This window comes from Filicampus tigris, chromosome 13, assembly GCF_054856515.1.
Source record: "Filicampus tigris isolate MCC_2025a chromosome 13, RoL_Ftig_1.0, whole genome shotgun sequence".
Classification (NCBI taxonomy): domain Eukaryota; kingdom Metazoa; phylum Chordata; class Actinopteri; order Syngnathiformes; family Syngnathidae; genus Filicampus; species Filicampus tigris.
The window spans coordinates 15,744,172-15,763,455 of NC_141229.1; the positions used below are offsets into that span (position 1 = coordinate 15,744,172).

The 19,284-nt window shown below is 41.3% G+C and overlaps 3 protein-coding genes across 7 annotated transcripts in view; all 3 read left to right on the forward strand.

Annotated features, from left to right (window-relative positions):
• Nucleotides 1–936: 936 nt before the first annotated feature.
• Nucleotides 937–5,507, forward strand: ppie (peptidylprolyl isomerase E (cyclophilin E)). 2 transcript variants are annotated; one of them, XM_086049981.1, is made up of 10 exons: nt 937–1,018; nt 1,287–1,385; nt 1,497–1,540; nt 1,739–1,765; nt 1,863–1,944; nt 2,041–2,141; nt 2,226–2,349; nt 3,907–4,092; nt 4,212–4,354; nt 5,306–5,507. In XM_086049981.1, exons 1-10 carry the CDS (start codon nt 988–990, stop codon nt 5,372–5,374), a joined length of 906 nt encoding a protein of 301 aa, XP_085906107.1. In that variant the 5' UTR covers nt 937–987; the 3' UTR covers nt 5,375–5,507. The 2 variants fall into 2 exon arrangements, with proteins under 2 accessions (XP_085906107.1, XP_085906108.1); XM_086049982.1 differs by lacking the exon at nt 937–1,018 and adding an exon at nt 1,041–1,145.
• Nucleotides 5,508–8,333: 2,826 nt separating this feature from the next.
• Nucleotides 8,334–12,852, forward strand: gjb10 (gap junction protein beta 10). Of its 3 annotated transcripts, none has more exons than XM_086050099.1 (2): nt 8,334–8,703; nt 10,041–12,852. In XM_086050099.1, the coding sequence occupies exon 2, from the start codon at nt 10,070–10,072 to the stop codon at nt 10,850–10,852; it is 783 nt and encodes a 260-aa protein (XP_085906225.1). In that variant the 5' UTR covers nt 8,334–8,703; nt 10,041–10,069; the 3' UTR covers nt 10,853–12,852. The 3 variants fall into 3 exon arrangements, with proteins under 3 accessions (XP_085906225.1, XP_085906224.1, XP_085906226.1); XM_086050098.1 differs by having other exon boundaries at nt 8,336–8,703; nt 10,038–12,852; XM_086050100.1 differs by lacking the exon at nt 8,334–8,703 and adding an exon at nt 8,717–8,934.
• A 3,243-nt stretch (nt 12,853–16,095) lies between these two features.
• The window catches only part of gjb3 (gap junction protein beta 3), a 3,749-nt gene continuing 560 nt past the window's right edge, over nt 16,096–19,284 (forward strand). The window contains exons 1-3 of one of the 2 annotated variants that reach the window (XM_086049506.1): nt 16,096–16,345; nt 17,852–17,875; nt 18,061–19,284. The exon at nt 18,061–19,284 is cut by the window's right edge and continues 560 nt beyond it. In XM_086049506.1, the coding sequence (XP_085905632.1) occupies nt 18,123–18,986 (864 nt within the window). In that variant the 5' untranslated portion in view covers nt 16,096–16,345; nt 17,852–17,875; nt 18,061–18,122 and the 3' untranslated portion in view covers nt 18,987–19,284. The remainder of the gene's footprint in view (nt 16,346–17,851; nt 17,876–18,060) is intronic. The other variant, XM_086049505.1, reaches the window with a different exon arrangement.

A 19,284-nucleotide genomic window follows, 5' to 3' on the forward strand; every position in this document is an offset into this window, starting at 1 on the left:
GACCACATGAGTAGCCCATGGGCCTGTTCCAAAAATAACTCACCAGTGATGGGACATTGATTTTCTAGGAACGTTGTGTAAGTGATCATTTCAAAATGTAAATACTGGCAGAGATTTATAGAAATCAAGTGTTGTTTATTTGGTAATATAAAACATTCCTAATTCTTGTGAGAAATAAAAAACATGGTCATTTTTTTTTACACATAAAGCTAATTTAAGAAAACTTGTTTCAGAATTGTGTATCAAACTGGTAGCCTTTCGCAATAATCACTAACCAAGTAGCTCTCTGTTCCCAAAAGGTTGGTGAAACCCCTGTTCTTTAGGGTATTAATTCATCCATCCATCCATTCATCATTTCATTCATCCATCCACTGTGTAACGTATTTATTTTCAGGTGGGAGTTGAAAACTATCCATGCTGCCTTTTGGGTGGGAGGCAGGTGACATCCGGAATTGTCACCATCGATTGCAGGGCTTTCAGAATAAAAACACTGTCGTTGTAGCACTTCTGGCTGGATGACTACATGAATCAGATACTGTGCTTAATTAACATGTTTGAAGTTATAAGATGGAATAGAAGAGAGGCAATCCAGTAAAGTACATCATTTTAAAATATACCAATAATATGTCACATTTGATAACCAAGTAATACAAAATAATACAAATATAAGATATTCATATTCCATGCGTTGCCCAAATGTTTGCGAAGATGGTCGTAGTCTACCACTGCACAGTCTATAGTGCCAGAAGTACGGTTGCTATTTTTTTTTTATTACTATTATTATATAATAGTATACAGTGTAACATTACAGTACAGTGATGTCTACCAAAGAGTAAGTGACTTGATCCGGCCGCCAAGTGGCGCACTTGCACTACAGTGACGCTTTGCATGTCATTCGATGACAATGAAAGCAAGCAGAGAAGAGGCGGGCTTTAGTTTCATTCCACCAATCAGGGTGGGAGTCAAAGTTGAAAGGTCATTTCCAATATGGCGGCAAGCAAACGAGTTCTGTATGTTGGTGAGTTGTTGTTGTTTCATGTCGACAACATACTTTAATACTAATAACCAAGCGTATTAAACGACTTGAATGCGTAATTAAATAAACCTTTACTTACGGTACGTGTAAAATATGGAAACGGGTTGAGGTACGATTTAAAAAGATTTTTCCATTTGAATTACTCGGATCGACACGTTGAGTGTTCTGAACTTCTCAGTTGGGATATTCCTATGTTCTCTGAAAAAATTAAGGGAGTTCAAAATAACGTTGTGCTGCGTCTTTGTTTTAGGTGGGCTGGCAGAGGAAGTGGACGAGAAAGTGTTACATGCTGCTTTTATCCCCTTTGGAGACATCACAGATATCCAAATACCATTAGACTATGAGACAGGTACAGTTGATAATAATCATTCCGCCATTATTTTTTGTACAACATCCAGTTCAAGTCAATAGTTGTGGACATACATACATTGTGTTAATCAATCCTATTGTCAACTTTCAGAAAAGCACCGGGGATTTGCATTTGTTGAGTTTGAGCTGGCAGAGGTATGTCTGAAGTCACTCTTGGCTACAAACTGTGCTATCTGCATAGTCATGTCTTACAAACGTGAATGCACATTTTGATGTGTGACCTGAAGCCTTTTACTATTCATAAGGAGATTGTAATTTAATTAGTTCACTAATGTTTTAACTGTTGACGAATGCTTAAACAGCATTTCTGTTCTACTTGGTTGTGTTGTGCAGGATGCTGCTGCAGCTATTGATAACATGGTGAGTGCATTGCATTGTTGCAGACATGGAACGTCAGCAAAGTGTGAAGAATAGGTCACCATGTTATGATATTCTATTGTTTCCGTGCTTTTTTAAGAATGAATCTGAGCTTTTCGGTCGGACTGTCCGTGTCAATATCGCCAAGCCAATGAGAATTAAAGAAGGATCCTCTCGACCAGGTGAGTACACGATAATTGATGAATTATTTTCTTGAATTGATTTTCAGATTCCGTGATTCTGATATTTCTACTCCTGCTTTATACTACTTTCTTTAGTGTGGTCGGACGACGACTGGCTGAAGAAGTTCTCAGGAAAGACGATAGAAGAAGCTGAGGTGGAGGCGGCAGGAGAAGCAGCCAATACTGCTACACAGGAGGTTGGGTGACTTCCCTTCTACTGTGTGGAATTGTGCAATATAAGATTGGAAGACTGTTGTGATGGGTATCATTTGTCTTTTCAGGCTGAACCCCCTGCTAAAAAGGGCAGAATTAATCCGCAGGTCTACATGGACATCAAGATCGGCAACAAGCCTGCAGGGAGACTTCGCTTCCTCCTTCGGGCCGACATTGTTCCCATGACAGCAGGTCTGTCTGTTGCAATGCACAGGGCTTTCAGTGTGATATCTTAGTTCAAACATAATCATTTCAGGGACACAATTTGTTTGAACTAATCCATTCCAGCGTCTAACTCGGGGGAGAGGGAACTCCGGTTCCTTGAGAGCCATATCCTGCCTGTTTTGGATCTCTCCCTACTACAACACACTTGACTCAAATGATCAGGATCGTTTCAGAGTTCTACTGAGCATGCTGATGAGCTGATCATTTGCTGATCAGGTGTGTTGTAGTAGGGACAGATCCAAAACAGGCAGGTTATGGCTCTCGAGGAACCGGAGTTCCCTACCCTTGGTCTAACTGATGCCACCTTACAACTGTTGTTGTACTCTACAGGCAACATTAAGCCTTTAGATCAGGGCTCTGGTACTGGTCTTTATAACATTTCGGCCATGGCTGCACAGAGAGACTGAATAAAAAAAGTATTTTATCAGTCACCAGCGGTTGAAAAAAAAAAGTTTTATTTTGAAAATCATTTGCGTCCGCCTGTGCCTATGTACACATCAAACCGTTCGTTCCTGTATTTTCAGACTATGATTAGCGCATACCTACACATGTCCACTTACATTTTTGTGAGGTTCGATCATGGTTTTCGTACATTATGCCACCGGTTACACACTGCTGCACAGGTTGGTTGCGTTAGCTAGTCACCCCCGCAGTAAATGTCTTTTTATTTTATTTTTTCTCAAAGGAAGAATATAAAATCTGAGATAGTTAGGAGTGCCATACAACTCATGGCAATATTTGTCGACACCATACAGCATTTTTACAGCACAATACACCAGGAAACAAGTCCAAAATAAGCAGTAGCATGTTGCAACGCGTGCGATTACTTGAACTTGTCAAAAATGTCCAATATGGCAGCGTACGGCGTACGTCATTATTTTGATACTTAATTCCCTTTTTTCAGGAAATCAGATCCCATTGATATTTGCACTATTGATGTTCATACACACTGACAAATAGAATGAAGGAAAATGAATTTGGAATTGTATGTTTCTTTAAATTGCACCCTTTATAGCTGGTCATAATTGCTGCATGGCTTTACGATGTATCATTATAGTAGCTATATCTAGATATGAGCATTTAAAATAATCTCGAAATCAACGATATAGCTTTTCCCTGCTTGAAACTGCATACGTGACTCATTTTTACACTTGCAGTGCAATTCTAAGCCCAGCCAATCACAAACTTTAATTCATACTTGCCGTCGTGTACGTCAGCTGAAGCCAGCCTATGACAAATACCGCACGGCTGGACCAACGAGCGAGACATTCACGGGGAATTTAGACGAAAGTTAAGGAGAGTGCCGAAAAGAACTCGATGGATTTAGTGGCGATTTTGTGTGGGTGAACAAGTCTATTTATTTTCCTGAAAATGTTGATCAAATTCAAAACTGCACAACCTCAGGTTGATCATCTCATAGATTGCATTGTAGCATTGAACTACATATTGTTTGAGCACATCGGTGAGTTGAAACGGTATGTCATGAATGCAAACTGATGTGGATCTGATTGATTTATTTTACAGAAAATTTCCGCTGCTTATGCACACATGAAAAAGGATTTGGCTACAAAGGCAGCAGCTTTCACCGCATCATTCCCCAGTTCATGTGCCAAGGAGGTGACTTTACCAACCACAACGGCACAGGTGGCAAATCCATATATGGACGGAAGTTCGACGATGAAAACTTTGTCCTCAAACACACCGCTCCAGGTGAAGGGCTCACCTTAGAATAATTGTCGCGTTATTAATATTTACTTGAAGTGTCATGGTTTGTGTTCACTGGCACACTCCCCAGACGAGTGGCTTAACTTTGTCTCTGGTAAACACAGGGCAGCTCTCCATGGCCAACTCTGGAACCAACACCAATGGCTCCCAGTTCTTCATCACCACTGACAAAACAGACTGGCTGGATGGCAAACATGTGGTGTTTGGAGAGCTAGTGGAGGGGATGGACGTGCTTCGTGCAATGGAGGTGAGAGCGAAATAACAAAAGCTCACTAAAAAATATTGTTTGCATTAAATCACTTGGTGATGCTGGGCAGTCTTCCTGGGGGCCGGTCCGGAGCTTGATGGTCCTGGCAGACAGTCCTGCCTCCCTTGGCGGGGTGACGCTGTTGTTCTCTGTTGGGTTGTATTTTTGTCTTGTTTTGATTTTGTTTTTGTTTTTCTGCTTTGTTCTCTCTTTTTTCCTTCCCCTTTCAAACCTTGTTCTGTCTGACTTCCCAAGAAATATTCGTCACGATTAGGGCCCGGCCGCTATGGATTTTTTTCTGAGGCCAAGACTGATACAAAGCAGGATAAAATTCCGATAACAAATTAATCAGCCAATTTATTTAAATTATTGCATTGTTAAAACATTATTCGGTGGGGCTACTGTGCCATTTTTAAGAATTCACATGATAACGCTCTAAAATTTAAATGTTTTTGTCAGGACTGATGTGTGTGTAATGTTTGAGTTTACGCCCATGTTCGACTCTTTACAAACAGCACATTGCACAAACAGCACATAAAACTAAAACTAGGGCTGCCACTTATGATTATTTAGGTAGTCACCTAATAACCAACAGTATTCGCAATTAGTTAACTAGGGTTTGGCGTGCAGCCGTCATACGCTGAAAAGTTGTCATTGATGAGCCGTCATGCACCAAAGCGGCGTCGCCGACAGGGTGCGGCCATCGCAGTTTACATGGTGTCGGGTGGACGGCTGCCGGCAGCTGTGATGGCCAGCACCAGCCGTTTGGGGAAAACTCAAATATTTTCCCGAAATTCCCAATGGCCACCCCTGTGTGCCTATTAATACTTTAAACATTGCTGTTTTATACCAAGACAGCACAAAAGAACACCAATCACAGTTTTATCTGCAAAATTTTGAGTTTTATTGTTCTCTCTGTTAACAAAAATGATACCTTTTTTTTGTGTGCAGGCCCAGGGGACAAAAGATGGCAAGGCAAAGCAGAAAGTCATCATCTCAGACTGTGGAGAATGTGTGTAAACAAAACCAAATTTAACATGCCAATTTGAATTTGTGTGTGAATAGTACCATCCTTTAGACCATGAGCCCAAAACCTTTGCCATGTAAATATTTCAGACTTTTTTTTTAAATAAACTGCAGCAGTTGGACTCAATGGTGCATCTTGAAGAAAATATTTAATGAGAACGAACTCTTTTAATAGGCTACATACTAGATTAGCTATCTGTTGTGTAGATCAGAATAAGCATGTTTAAAAAAAAATGTAAAAAGAGTAAAATCGTTTAATAGATTTTATTTCAATGCTCTCAAATGACTAGAGATGGCACTTTCTGTCCCAAATAAAAAAAATAAGTTACCAAATTTGGAAAACATAAATGAAAAAAGTGACTATTGGATTAGCCCAAAAAATCTTGAGTATTTTAGCATCCCTGTGAATCGCTTAATTAATGCTTAGTTCTAACTACTCCTGAGAGCTGCATTACATCTGTGTTGCATGAAAGGGACTAGCTTCTGGCACCTGTGAACTGATATTCCGACCCATGACAATTTGACTACATTGTACAAAGGATAGAAATCTTTATTCTAAACCAATAAGATTAAAGGGACACTTGAATGGGCTAAGCATTGGCAGTTAGTAATAGGTCTGTGTGTATGAATGTCAGCACTAAAATTTACCCACCTAAAAGAATCTGTACTAATGTTAGGTTTTTCTTTCATGATGAGTTTTACCACAGATTGGCACAGCCACACAGGAGATAATGTTTGAAATCAGGCTACTTTTTTGACACAACTTTTACTTTTAAAGGGGGAATTGCAAACTTTCTGTTCAATTAGCTGGGAATTGTCGATGTATGAAATGTACCAGTAGGTCTTATCTAGACATACATTCAGGCATTTTACTAAAATTTCTTGGTTCGTTCATCGCCTTCCGTTTGCAAGCCTGGGTACCCTCCCCCCGTCCGTCTATCCGCCTTTTTGTCCGGCTGGACGACCGGTCCGCCTATCATTTTAAATGGGCTTCCACTAGCGTTTCTGTCTATCAACTTAGACCAACTTCCATTAGCGTGTCCAGCGCTAATTCAGTCCAGCCAGAGATTCAGTTCAGCGTTGTGGTGCATGTGGACGTCAATTTCGGATAAAAAGATCCTGGACAAGCACCAGAGGTCAGCTCGGTGAAATTTCACGATGCAGCACGCTCTCGCTAAGTGGCTACTTCGAGAGTGTCAATTACGGGTAGCAAGCTGCTCGACAACCACCTGAGGTTGATTGGGTGAAATTTTAAAGTTGGACTTTGAAAAATCCAGCATGCACACTTGACCCTGGTGAGGAGGTATGATGCAAAAAATGGACGAATGGACTGGAAAATTGGGAGCACCGGACTTTCCTTGACAAGACCAACCTCTCACCCAAGTGTGGCCGTTTAAAGCACCTTATTTTCTGATAGGTGGAGGTGGACTTCTGTGAAAAAAATTAAGTCAGGCTAACCCTTATAGATTTAAATTTAAGATGGATATAATGACTTATGAATAATTTAACTAAAAATGCCTCTCGGAACGCATTGTGTTTGCGTATCTTGGTCTAAGAAAACAGACAGGCGCTTGCACGTAAGATGCTCATTTCTTGCTCTTTTAAGGCATGAAAAGGCTAATTGTTTTGTGATATTTTCAGAGGTTGAAGTGGGCCTGAATTGCGATATCCACGTACATTTTTGGGCCAATTGTTCTCGTGACTCCCACCAAGATATGGAGGGCGGGTAGGGGAGGGGGCGTGGCCATGTTGCCCATTTCCGATGGGCGTTTTTCAAGGCATTGGGTATTTATTGATTTCTCCAAAACAAATTGATTGAATTGAAAATGCAAACTAACGTCATTTTCCAGATTAAAAAAAAAAAAATCAAACCGAGCTTCTTAATGAAAAATGGACCGACCCAGCATGGGCATCCCTTTAATGTTCTGCAGTGGCCAGCCAAATCCTTCGGCCTTAATCCGGTAGAAATGTTTGGGTGACTTCACAAATGCTGTTTCTTGAATGAATTTAATGGTGTAACTCCAAAATAAAATTCAGTGCATTCAATCTTTAATTGTTAAGATCACATCCTGGCCTCTAGGGGGCATATTTTCAAGGCGTTTAAATTATGCTGGTCAAATTACATTTTTATTATGTATTAAAAATATGTACTTTTTATGAATTTTTTCAGGTCTTTACTTCTTTCTAGCACAATAGGTTTTTGAGATATTTGAATTAGTTGTTTTTAAGTTTGACTTTGCTTGTGTGATACGGATTTTACCATGCGTAATTGTGATATTTCAGAAAAAAATGTTGCTACATCTGTTGCTGAACCTAACCCTTAATTACTACAGTACAGCACTTTATGACAATTTGATGTGTTAGACCAAAAAAAACCGATTGCCGATTCGGAATCAGCGCAAAAAGAATCACTTAGAAATGTTTACTTGAATCTCTAATTTAAAAAAAAAAAATGTGTTCACCAGTGTTGTTTATTATAATATACAGTACCGGAGTATTGCATGAAGAATTAAGGAATCTCTCCCCAACCATACTGTGAGCTCTCATAGTGAGTTCACCATCTTGTGAACGATTTATCAGACAACCCATTATATATTTAAAAACAACAACAATGCAGGGAATAAGTGAATGAAAGTAGGGAATAAGTGAATGATTTTAAATATTGTCTTCAATGTATTTCTTTTGCGTTTGCATTTCAGCTCCGCATACTACTGGTGATATCTGCCCTCTGATACTCAAAATCTCAACGAGGGCCAACATTTAATATCCCTCGAGGCTAAGGGGGGAAAGTCAATAAATCATAAAATAAACCTATTTTCCCGACTAGGTAATGCAAATGCACTGCAATTGTACTCTAAAACACCTGCTAATGCGTTGGAATGCATGAAAAAAAAGATCAATTTTGAGGTAAAATAACTACAACTATTATTAATATTGTTATTATTATTATCATTACTACTACTGCTTTTTATATGTAACTGGGGGTGGGGGTAATGCCTTTTTTTCTAAATGTTGAAAGCAATCTTTTTATAGGGATGCCCCTCAAACCTTGTTGCCCACTCCCCCCTCCCTATGCGCACTGCTGCAGACATAGGTGGGGTTAAGAAAAGAAGAAGGGGAAAAAAGAGAAAAGTGAACGCATCTCAGAGATTCGACGAACAAACAGTGGTGGAATGGTTTTGCCACACCTGGGCAGGCAGGTTGCATTTTGCAAAGACATGGCAGAGGAACAGCTCCACCCTCCACTCGTCAGTCCTGTTGACAACTGCTCAGATTGCCTTGTTGGCGAGCTTCATCCGAGTTCTGCTCTTCCGCGCTACACTGTAAGTAGCCTACTCAAATTGAATACTAAAACAAAGTTGATTTGGTTTTGTCGTCTTTTTTACACGTTTCAGTTAAGATCGTTCAGCAAGCGCTGACGTGCGAAAGCAGCTAATTTGCGTAAATCTTGCTTGGCTTCCCACGTAACTGGTTCCATGAACGCAACTTGACTGATTTGCCATCGAAATAGACGAAAGGGTTTCCACTCGGCTTCCCACTCTAATCAGCTCGCGGTAATACTCTAATTTTCACCAATTTTGTTCTTCGTAATAAAACAAAAACAACAACAAATAACTTTCATTTGTTACATGATATCACAGTTTACAATCTTTTTCAACTGTAGACCTCTGATTCGTCGTTGGGGTAGAACATACATATGTACTACTGCCATAATATTTTAATCTACTAAGGATACAACAACGTATGAAAATGTTGCTTTCTTGATCACCCAGAAAATATTTGACATATAGTGGTACCTCTACTTACGAAATTAATTGGTTCTGAAAGAAGTTTCTTAAGCAGAGAATTTTATAAGTAGAGATGTGTTTTCCATGTAAATGCCCTAATCCGTTCCAAGCCCCCCAATATTGAGACATAAATGTTTTATAAAGCATAAAAATGCATGAAAACATGTAACAAATACATGTTACAATTAGATTATTGCACAATAAATGAGAGTTGTGCATAATGTAAAAAAAACAAAGGACAGAGTAAGGAATAAAAATGATGGTCGTTTACCTTTTAATTGCTGTCCTCATCGCTTTTAGCCCTCTTTGGGTCATGTTCTCTTTCAGATGTGTTTTTTGCCTGGCGTTTTGTAAAGAACTGATTTAATAAAGTGGCGACTGTCGATACATTACGGTCATATTCTTTGGCGAGATCAACCAAACGCATCCCCCTTTCATACTTTTCTATTATCTCTTGAAAACGATTTTCTCCTTTTTTTCTTTTCCTCGTTTCTAATTCACGTAATATTTACGGTAGAGGTCCCTCTTAGCCAATGGGATGCCAGGAAGATGCTAGTCTAGCCAATGGCAGAGCAACTATGAGTATGTTGCGTTCAGGAAACTCCGGAGCTGCCAGTTGCAGCCCATACTGCTAGTAGCAGCCCATACTGCGAGTATCAGCCCATACTTTGACCTTTCCTATCCTGAAATTTCTTTCGTAACTAGAGGCAATATTTTCCTGTTGAGGCGTTTCGCAACTTGAAAATTTCGTATGAAGAGACGTTCGTAAGTAGAGGTACCACTGTACATGTAATTGTGACAGTGCCCCACTAAGAATTGACCTGGGATCTGTTTTGTTCCCCTATCCTATGCTTTTCCACTTTTATCAGCAGGAAGTAAGAAGCAACTAAAGTTGTTCATCATGAACTGGGGCTTCCTTCAGGGCCTCCTCAGCGGGGTGAACAAGTACTCCACCGCCTTCGGGCGAGTGTGGCTGTCCATCGTGTTTGTCTTCAGGGTGCTGGTGTTCGTTGTGGCGGCCGAGAAAGTTTGGGGTGACGAGCAGAAGGACTTCAAATGCAACACGGCTCAGCCGGGTTGTCACAACGTCTGCTATGACCACTTCTTCCCCGTGTCCCACGTGAGGCTGTGGGCCCTGCAGCTCATCTTTGTCACCTGCCCCTCGTTCCTGGTGGTGATGCACGTAGCCTACCGTGAGGACCGCGAGCGCAAGAATCGCCTCAAGTTCGGCGAGAACTGCCACCGTCTCTACCAGAACACGGGCAAGAAACGCGGTGGCCTGTGGTGGACCTACGTCTTAACTTTGATCTTTAAAGTTGGCGTGGACACCACCTTTGTCTACCTCCTTTACCACATCTATGAGGGCTACGACTTCCCGCTGCTCATCAAGTGCGAGCAGAAGCCGTGTCCCAACACGGTGGACTGCTTCATCGCCCGGCCCACCGAGAAGCGAATCTTCACCATCTTCATGGTGGTCACCAGCCTGGCCTGCATCCTCCTCTCTGTTATAGAGATCGCCTACCTGGTGGGCAAACGTTGCCACGAGATCTACACCGGCGCCCATCACTCCCACCACATTATGACCACCAGCAGCAGCAACTTGGTGGAGTCAAACGCTCTGAAGATGTCCAAAAAGAACACGCCGCAAACCCCTGCCCCAGCATACAGCGTGGCCGTATCTTGAAATCATTTTTGTTGTTATTTCAGGCAAAGACTTGACAAGGCAGGCACTTTTCTTAATCTCGTCAGAAAATGATCTGCATTGACTTCTTATCTGGAAATTTGAGGTTCTTGACCCGCAATGGAACATGGTCACAGTAGTGTTTTTAGTGTGAGTTTGAGAGACAAAGAGCAAGTCATGTTTGTGCGAAGCAGGCTTGGGACCATTACATGAGTCAGTCTGTGATTTGGAGAGTGTGGTCACACACACACACACACACAGAGTCATGGTTTCTGTGTAAGATTTTCCTTTCTAGCCAGTGCCAAACCTCCAAATGTTTTCATTCAGTTTGTATAGTCTTTTCAAATCGCACATACACTGCATGGACAAAACTGTTGGGACACTCCTCTTAATCCAGTTAATCAGAGATTGGGCCAGACCCTTAAATTTCCCCCCCTCACGAATCTTAAATTTTCTAAATTAATTAATATTTTATGTGCTTTGAACATAGTGGTACTACATCAAAAGCACATGGTTGGAGGAGAACTTCAAAGCTCTGAACTGGGGATGGGCATTTGACTGCATTTTCTTTGTCAGCTATGGGGAAAATGAACAATCAGTTAACAGGTGAATGGGCAGAACAGATGACGAGTGGTTGTGAGTAGAGGGTGACAAAGAAGTAGATTTTCACTCCTGTTTCATCCCACTCCCCCACAAAAAATCCTGTCCCCTCACGCTCCCGGTGCAAATGACTCCTCGCTCCTGTACTGCTGCCATTTTGGAGGTCAGCTACATTAAAAATGTCTGTGCATCTGTCCGGGTTTTTTATAATCCTGCTCCCATCTGCGCCTGTGAATTTCTTATCCTGTACCGTCCCAATCCCATATTTAAAGGTAAATTTACCGCCCATCCCACGGGAATCCCGTGGGATTCCTGGACCTCGCGGAAAAAGAATCCCGAAAATAATTATACGCTCTCGTTGAGGTTAGACGTTTGAATCTTGCTTCAGGCCTTCGTGTGTGGAGTTTGCATGCTCACCCTGTTTTTGCTTGGCTTCCTCCCAAATTCCCCAAATGTGTATGACCCTAAAGGCCATCAATGTGATTGTGATTGTGAATGTTTGTTTGTGTATACTATGTAGCCTGCCTCTTGCCCAAAGTTAGTTGGGGTACTCTCCAGATCTTTGAATGTTCTGAACTCCTGTTTCCACGCTACTCAACTTCCCAAAGATGATCTAGTGCAGTAGTGTAACTCGATGAGACCAAATCAACTGCTGTTTGCACCCAAGTAGTGCACTCAATTTTGCTTATGTTGCTGTAATTATTTGCTCAACAATCAGTTCCACACCATTTCCTGTTTTGCTAGCAATCATTTAATAGACTATTAAGTAAAACCAGAACTGGGCGTTTTAAAAATTTGCGGTCGGTTTATCACCTTCCACCTGCAGCAGAGGTACCGTTCCGCCGTCCGTCTGTCCGCCATTTTGTCCGGCCGGACCAAATAGTAATCGCCTATAGGGCAGTCCGACTATCATTTTAAACAGGCTTCCGTTAACGTTTCCGACTACCAACTTTGACAAACTACCACTAGCACCCCCACCACGATATTATTATATCACGATATTTGTGATGAAAGACCCCCCTCCCCCAATGGAGCGGGAGGGTGTTGTGTATACGGTCCGTCACATAGGTGGAATGCTCAACCCTAATGATAAGCCTTGAATTACCTTTGGGATGAACGCCAGCAGTGAGTGAGTAGTTATTGCCGTATGTAAGCATTCCCAAAAGAGTGGAATCTGTAACATTTTCCTTCCACTTTTACTTCCTGTGTGATCATGTCCAATACTTTTGTCCATAATGTGTGTGTTAATATGTGCGTGTGTGCATTTGCTTCCATTGTTTTACATTGTGTATAAAAAATGTAATTTATCACCACTTTGTTATGTAAGATTCAAGTTGCTTGTTTTTACACTGTTGTGATGTTCATGATGTAAATATATTTTCATTAAATAGTCTTGTTTTCCACTTCTTGAGTCCTATCTTGCTTTGTTTCTAGGAAACAAGAAAACATTATTGGGGGGGTTCTGCTTATGTTGTTTAGTTTTTGTCCACCATGTTGCCAGGAGCAACACTTTGTGATTTAGCTCGATTGGTACTTTGAGGAGAGCAAAAAAAGGTGGAACCTTGGTTTGAGTCATGCCCGGTGACGTGCGGGCCCACCCAGCTTAGGAATTCGATGTCCGTGAGGCCTGTCGATTGATTATTCCTTTTATTTGCACTGTTTGTCTAGGCTGAGCGTATAATGTTCTATCACAAAAATGCTCACACTTCGCTGCATGATCTGAACGTGGCTAAGTAAGGCAGTGGAGATCTTGTGTTGCTTCGAATCACGTGTACCTTCTTCATGTCAACATAGAAGCAAGCTCGAGTAAATGTTTGCTCTTGTTTATCATTCAAATCTCAGCTCATTGGCTCCTTAATGTGCTGATAATCATGAGAACTTTCAGGTGATCTCTCTTCCTGGCAATATCTGGGTTTTTTTCCCCCATCCTGACATTATGTTTCCTTTCTCATTGTGTTGTGACGTTGTTGTGTGGGTTGATCTTGTCATAACACGCTGGAAGAAGTTGAGTAAATTGGTGCATTCCTCCAGGTGTGTCCCAACAGACTGACTGGACCAGTTTAGTTCTTCAATTGGAGCCAAAAAGCAAGTCTTTCTCCCTTCCCCCTCACATATAAGATCTGTGTCCATTCACTTGTAATCAAGTTTCTGTACTCATAAACTGCGTGCGCAAACATCACAAGTCACTTTGGAAATGTGGTGATCTTCTGTGACTTTTAGCTCACAGCTGCCAGACCTTTTAGAGGGGCTGATATTTCAGAATTCCTCATTTCACTGACAGGACACACATTATTTACTTGCCTTGAAATATTTTAACCGGTCGAGCCGCTCCCCTGCCAAACAATTTAAAAAGTTTTTATGCCCACAGGAAGTGATCCACGTTTGCTCAGAAGTGTGAGGAGGATGTCAAAATATTTTCACTGTTGGTGTGCTCACCAGGCTTCCTGGTGACATTGTACCAATTTCCGCATTGGATCGTTGTGATTTACCAGATGGAAAGTGCTCCCTCATCCTTGAATGGGCTTGGTTGAGAGTTTTTCTCATCTTAGACAATGCTTTGTGGCGCTTGATTGGACTTGAAGGGGATTTGAAATGAATAGTGAACTACATAACTTATTTTTGCTACACTAATACTGGAATATGATCACAAACGTGTCTGAAAACCAACTCCAGTGAACAAGTGTTGACATGCTTGCTAAATCAAGCTGCAATTTGCCTGATTGATTTGATTACCATGACCCGCATGACAAGGAATCTACCCAGACAAGACATCACTTGCTGGCTTTTGTTTGTTTTGCTCTCTTTTTAGAGTTCAAAAGTATTTTGACAATGGTGGAAGAGTTATTAAGATTTTGCCTTTATACACTTTCAACTTTAACTTGAGAGGTTTCACAAAAATATTCAGGAACAACAACCATTTTATCCCAACTGCCGTCATTTTCAGGGACTCATATATTGTTGGACAATTGACATGTTAATATAATCTATTGTAGTGTTAAATATACCTCACTATATATTTATGACATCATTTGTAGATTATCTATCTATCTATCTATCTATCTATCCATCCATCCATTATCTGTACCGCTTCTCCTCACAAGGGTCGCGGGGCGTGCTGGAGCCTATCCCAGCTGTCTTTGGGCAGTAGGCGGGGGACACCCTGAATTGGTTGCCAGCCAATCGCAGGGCACACAGAGACAAACATCCGCACTCACAATCACACCTAGGGGCAATTTAGAGTGTCCAATCAACTTACCATGCATGTTTTTGGAATGTGGGAGGAAACCGGAGTGCCCGGAGAAAACCCACGCAGGCACGGGGAGTACATGCAAACTCCACACAGGGAGGCCGGAGCCGGGATCGAACCCACGACCTCTGAACTGTGAGGCGGACGTGCTAACCAGTCGACCACCGTGCCGCCATCTATCTATCCATATATATATATATATATATATATATATATATATATACATATATATATATATATATATATATATATATATACATATGTATATATATATATGTGTGTGTATGTATATATATATATATATATATATATATATATATATATATATATATATATATATATATATATATATATATATATATATATATATATATATATATATACATATATATATATATATATATATATATATATATACATTGGTATATAGTATACTCAACTAAAGAAAATAGTAATATTGACTCTTTGGGTGAAATTTCAGGATGAACCTAAAATGCACTCTAAGATTTTCAGGTGAACTTAATTTGACCTTCTTTAAAGTTTTACACATCCAACCGCTCAACATTTCAGTACTTTTTGCACAACTTGCTGTTCTCATAAATAATTGAACGACAAAATTCACACCAGGTGTTTGATCCACTAAGTTTCCAATACACATCCTGGTTCAATTAGAATTGGTATCTAAACAGCCCCCCTAATGCTATTCTCACTGACCAAGACCACGCCTAACAATTGCGAGACTTCAGACAGAAAATATCCTCACAGGAAAGTAGTCACTGAGCTTGCAACAAAGAGACTGGAAGAGTCACAGAAAGGCATAGAAGTGGAGATCCTTGAAACTCTGTTGTGAATTTTGCCATTCCACTCCCAATGTGTTGAATCATTAAACAGTTGAACATGTGCGTTCAAAAGTTTAGAGAAGATCCAATTAACTGTAGTGTTAATAGTACATTAATTATCATCCTGAAATCTCAGCCAAAAGCCATATGACCCGAACATTTTGTGAGTAGTATATAGTGAATGAGTTACTGGTTGATAACAACCCCCAGTTAATGATGACGCACAACTAGACTCACAGGAGGAGCACAATAGCAGCCTGCTGTCCATGCATGCTCTTCTCGTTCAGGTTAAAGAAAAAAAAAAGGATTCAGTGGAGGGTGTGTCTGTCACAGTGAGTGCATGAAGCAAGTGGAAACAAGTCAGGATAAAAGAAGACTGGTTCCTGGTAACACAGAGAGCAAACAACACATGATTACAAAAACATTACCTTACACAAAGCACACGCATTCTTAACCTGAAAAGACTCAGGTAGAAAGGGTGTTAAAGATTATCATGTGCCGTAAGGAAATATTCGAAATAATATTCTATGTCTGAAGTGTGCTGTGTAATAAGTGAACAGAAGTGTGAGAGAGGAGCGCGAGATAGGAGGAGGGGGGAGGAACAGCTGGGCCAGCTCCAGTTTGTCTTCTTCTTTTTGGATTTTCTAACCACACCCACAGACGCATTTCTCAAGCCTGCGCTCCTTTACCTGTCCGCATTGACACTCCTTGTTTTTCACGGCGAAAAGACCGTCAAATAATCAACAAATGTGCTGACACGGCGTTTGATCGATCTTCTTTTCCGCCACAAATGGACTGAGACGTCTTTTGGTAAGATGAGAGCTCTCTTTAATCCTCCAATGGTGCGTTTGGGTCCGGTTTGTAAATTCGTGGGGGTTTTTTAATGGACAAATGCAAACGTTCTCAAAGTACAACAATTCGCAGTGTTGTTGCTTTAAACGGCTTTATACTTGTCAGAGCAGTCATGCGAGTTTTGATGAACTAAAATCGGAACCATGAAAACGAGAGATAGGCTCGTGTAATAGGCGTCGTTTTTATTCTTAGTGGAAAATATAACGTTACGAAATTAGTACTTACACTTTAAATCGATTCCATATAAGGCATGTCTGAGTCAAATATACTTTTCATGTAAACCATTAGGTGACTTTAAGTGAAGTTATAAAAAACGTGAAATAGTTTGTGCGTCCAGTGTCAGGCCTGAGAATAATAAACGTATCTCATGGTTCACACTTACTAAAGTGTTCTGAATTACACAAACACGTCAAAGAAATAAACTGTACTCTTGAGGAAACACCAAACTAAATGTACTTGGTGTTGTATTATATAAATGTTAAGTTTTTTAACGTCTTTTTTAGACAGTACATTCAAATATGATAGCTACTTTGTGTCAACAGAAACCCAAACAAACGGTTTTTGTTAAGTTATATAACTAGGTTAAATATGGATGTCAATTCAAGGTGAATTGATTTCAATTAGCCTGGCCAATTCACATTGTTGTGGGGACATTCAAACACACTTAACATAAGCGTAATTGTGTCGCTTATGTCAGAAAACTGTGATAAACCGTCACCAAAACTTGTGGCCATCTCTACTTATGCCCACTTCAACCTATGAAAATATCACAATGACCGCCTCAATATTTAGAATTTTTGGGATGCTAAGCCTTTTGCTCTCCACAGATGCTCATTATAGAGAAAAAGCTTAACACTGACATCAGAACACGGAGATTCATTTTTAAACAAAATTAGTGTGGACATATACTGTATACGTAATGCCTACTTCAAAATCTGACATAATTATAACGATGACCCAATATTTTAGATTTTATGATTGTTCAGAGTTTCCCTTGTTTAGTGACATTAAGCTCCTTTTTGTGAACACATATGTAGAACAAGATATTAACGGCCATAAAATCCAAAATATTGGCGCAAGTAGAGAAGGCCACATATATTTTAGTGAAGATTGATCACGGTTTGCTAACATGGGGCGGATATTTTGTCACTTATGTCGACTAAAAATAACATCACAGTTGCTCAGGGCTCAGGTAACGACCGATCACAGCTCGCCTCTTTTCTGAAGCTGAGCCATGATTGGTCATTATCTGATCCCTGAGCATCTGTGATGTCCTTTTCCGTCAACAGAAGTGACAAAATGGCCGCCCCCTGAGAAGGCTAAAAACGGGCGGATTTTGCTGCTTAACTCATATTCCACAAACGCAGCATTAATCAGAATGCCGTGTTTCAACTAGTGGGACTGCATAGAACATATTCTTGAAAAAAAATCTGTTTGGGCTGACTTTCCCTTTAATATTTTCAGACGTTCAAGTGGGCATGAGTAGAGGTGAGCACATGAATTTTGGTGACAATTGGTTTTCAGAAATTAATCGTTTTTTACATTAAGGATTTTCGACCGTCCCTTGTTGTTTTGCATCATGGGGTTGCATGGCGTTCCTGAGTTCAAATGTATGTTCACAGTAATCCTTGATTAACAAACTATTCTAACGGGTCCTCTCCTTGCTCTTGAAGCCAGAACCCTGTTCAAGAATTAAGAAGTCCATAGAAGACACATCCGATCAACTGCCTAAGTCATGGACTGGAAGACATTTCAAGCCCTCCTGAGTGGGGTGAACAAATATTCCACAGCCTTTGGGCGCATCTGGCTCTCCGTGGTGTTTGTGTTCCGAGTGATGGTGTACGTGGTGGCGGCCGAGCGGGTGTGGGGCGACGAGCAGAAGGACTTTGACTGCAACACCAAGCAGCCGGGATGCTCCAACGTTTGCTACGACCACTACTTCCCCATCTCGCACATCCGCCTGTGGGCGCTGCAGCTGATCTTCATCACGTGCCCCTCCTTCATGGTGGTCATGCACGTGGCCTACCGTGATGACCGCGAGCGCAAGCACAGAGCCAAGCACGGCGAGAACGCCAAGCTTTACAACAACACGGGCAAGAAGCACGGCGGCCTGTGGTGGACGTACCTGACCAGCCTCTTTGTCAAGACGGCCATCGAGATCGCCTTCCTCTACATCCTCCACCACGTCTACGACAGCTTCTACCTTCCCAGGCTGGTCAAGTGTGAGGTCTTGCCTTGTCCCAACATAGTGGACTGCTACATCGGCCATCCCACCGAGAAGAAAGTGTTCACCTACTTCATGGTGGGCGCTTCTGCGCTCTGCATCGTCCTCAACATCTGCGAGATCATTTACCTCATCTCCAAGAGAATCGTGCGAATTGCCACTAAGACCTGGAGGCGCAAACGAAACCTCCCCGTGCCCCAGGACGACTACATGGACGACCTATTTAACAACTGCGTCCAGCCTCCGCCCAAGGTGGACCTGAAGGACAAGCCTCCATACTTCAATTCTGTAAACAAGCCAGAGTACAGGTTGTCCACGCTCAAGTTTGATGACAAGATTCGGGCCTCTGCTCCAAATTTGTCGACTCCTTGCTGAGAGCCAAACCAAAAGAGACTGAAAACCATCAGTTGTGCTTGGGCTATGACTCACTTGCAGGCTTAAAAACACATTTAGAGCTATGGCCAAACCAACTATAGTGTGTGTCAGCCCCTGTAACTTGAGTCACTGAGCACTGGACAAATGCCGTGAGACCCTTCGTCCACACTCTTTCTGAGCATGTGAACTTGGATTTCCATGTTGCCAACTTCCACAATATTTACATCTCATCCACGGCAGATTGATTTCTTACTGATATGTGGGATTCTTACGGAATACAATAAATGTTGTAGGCCTT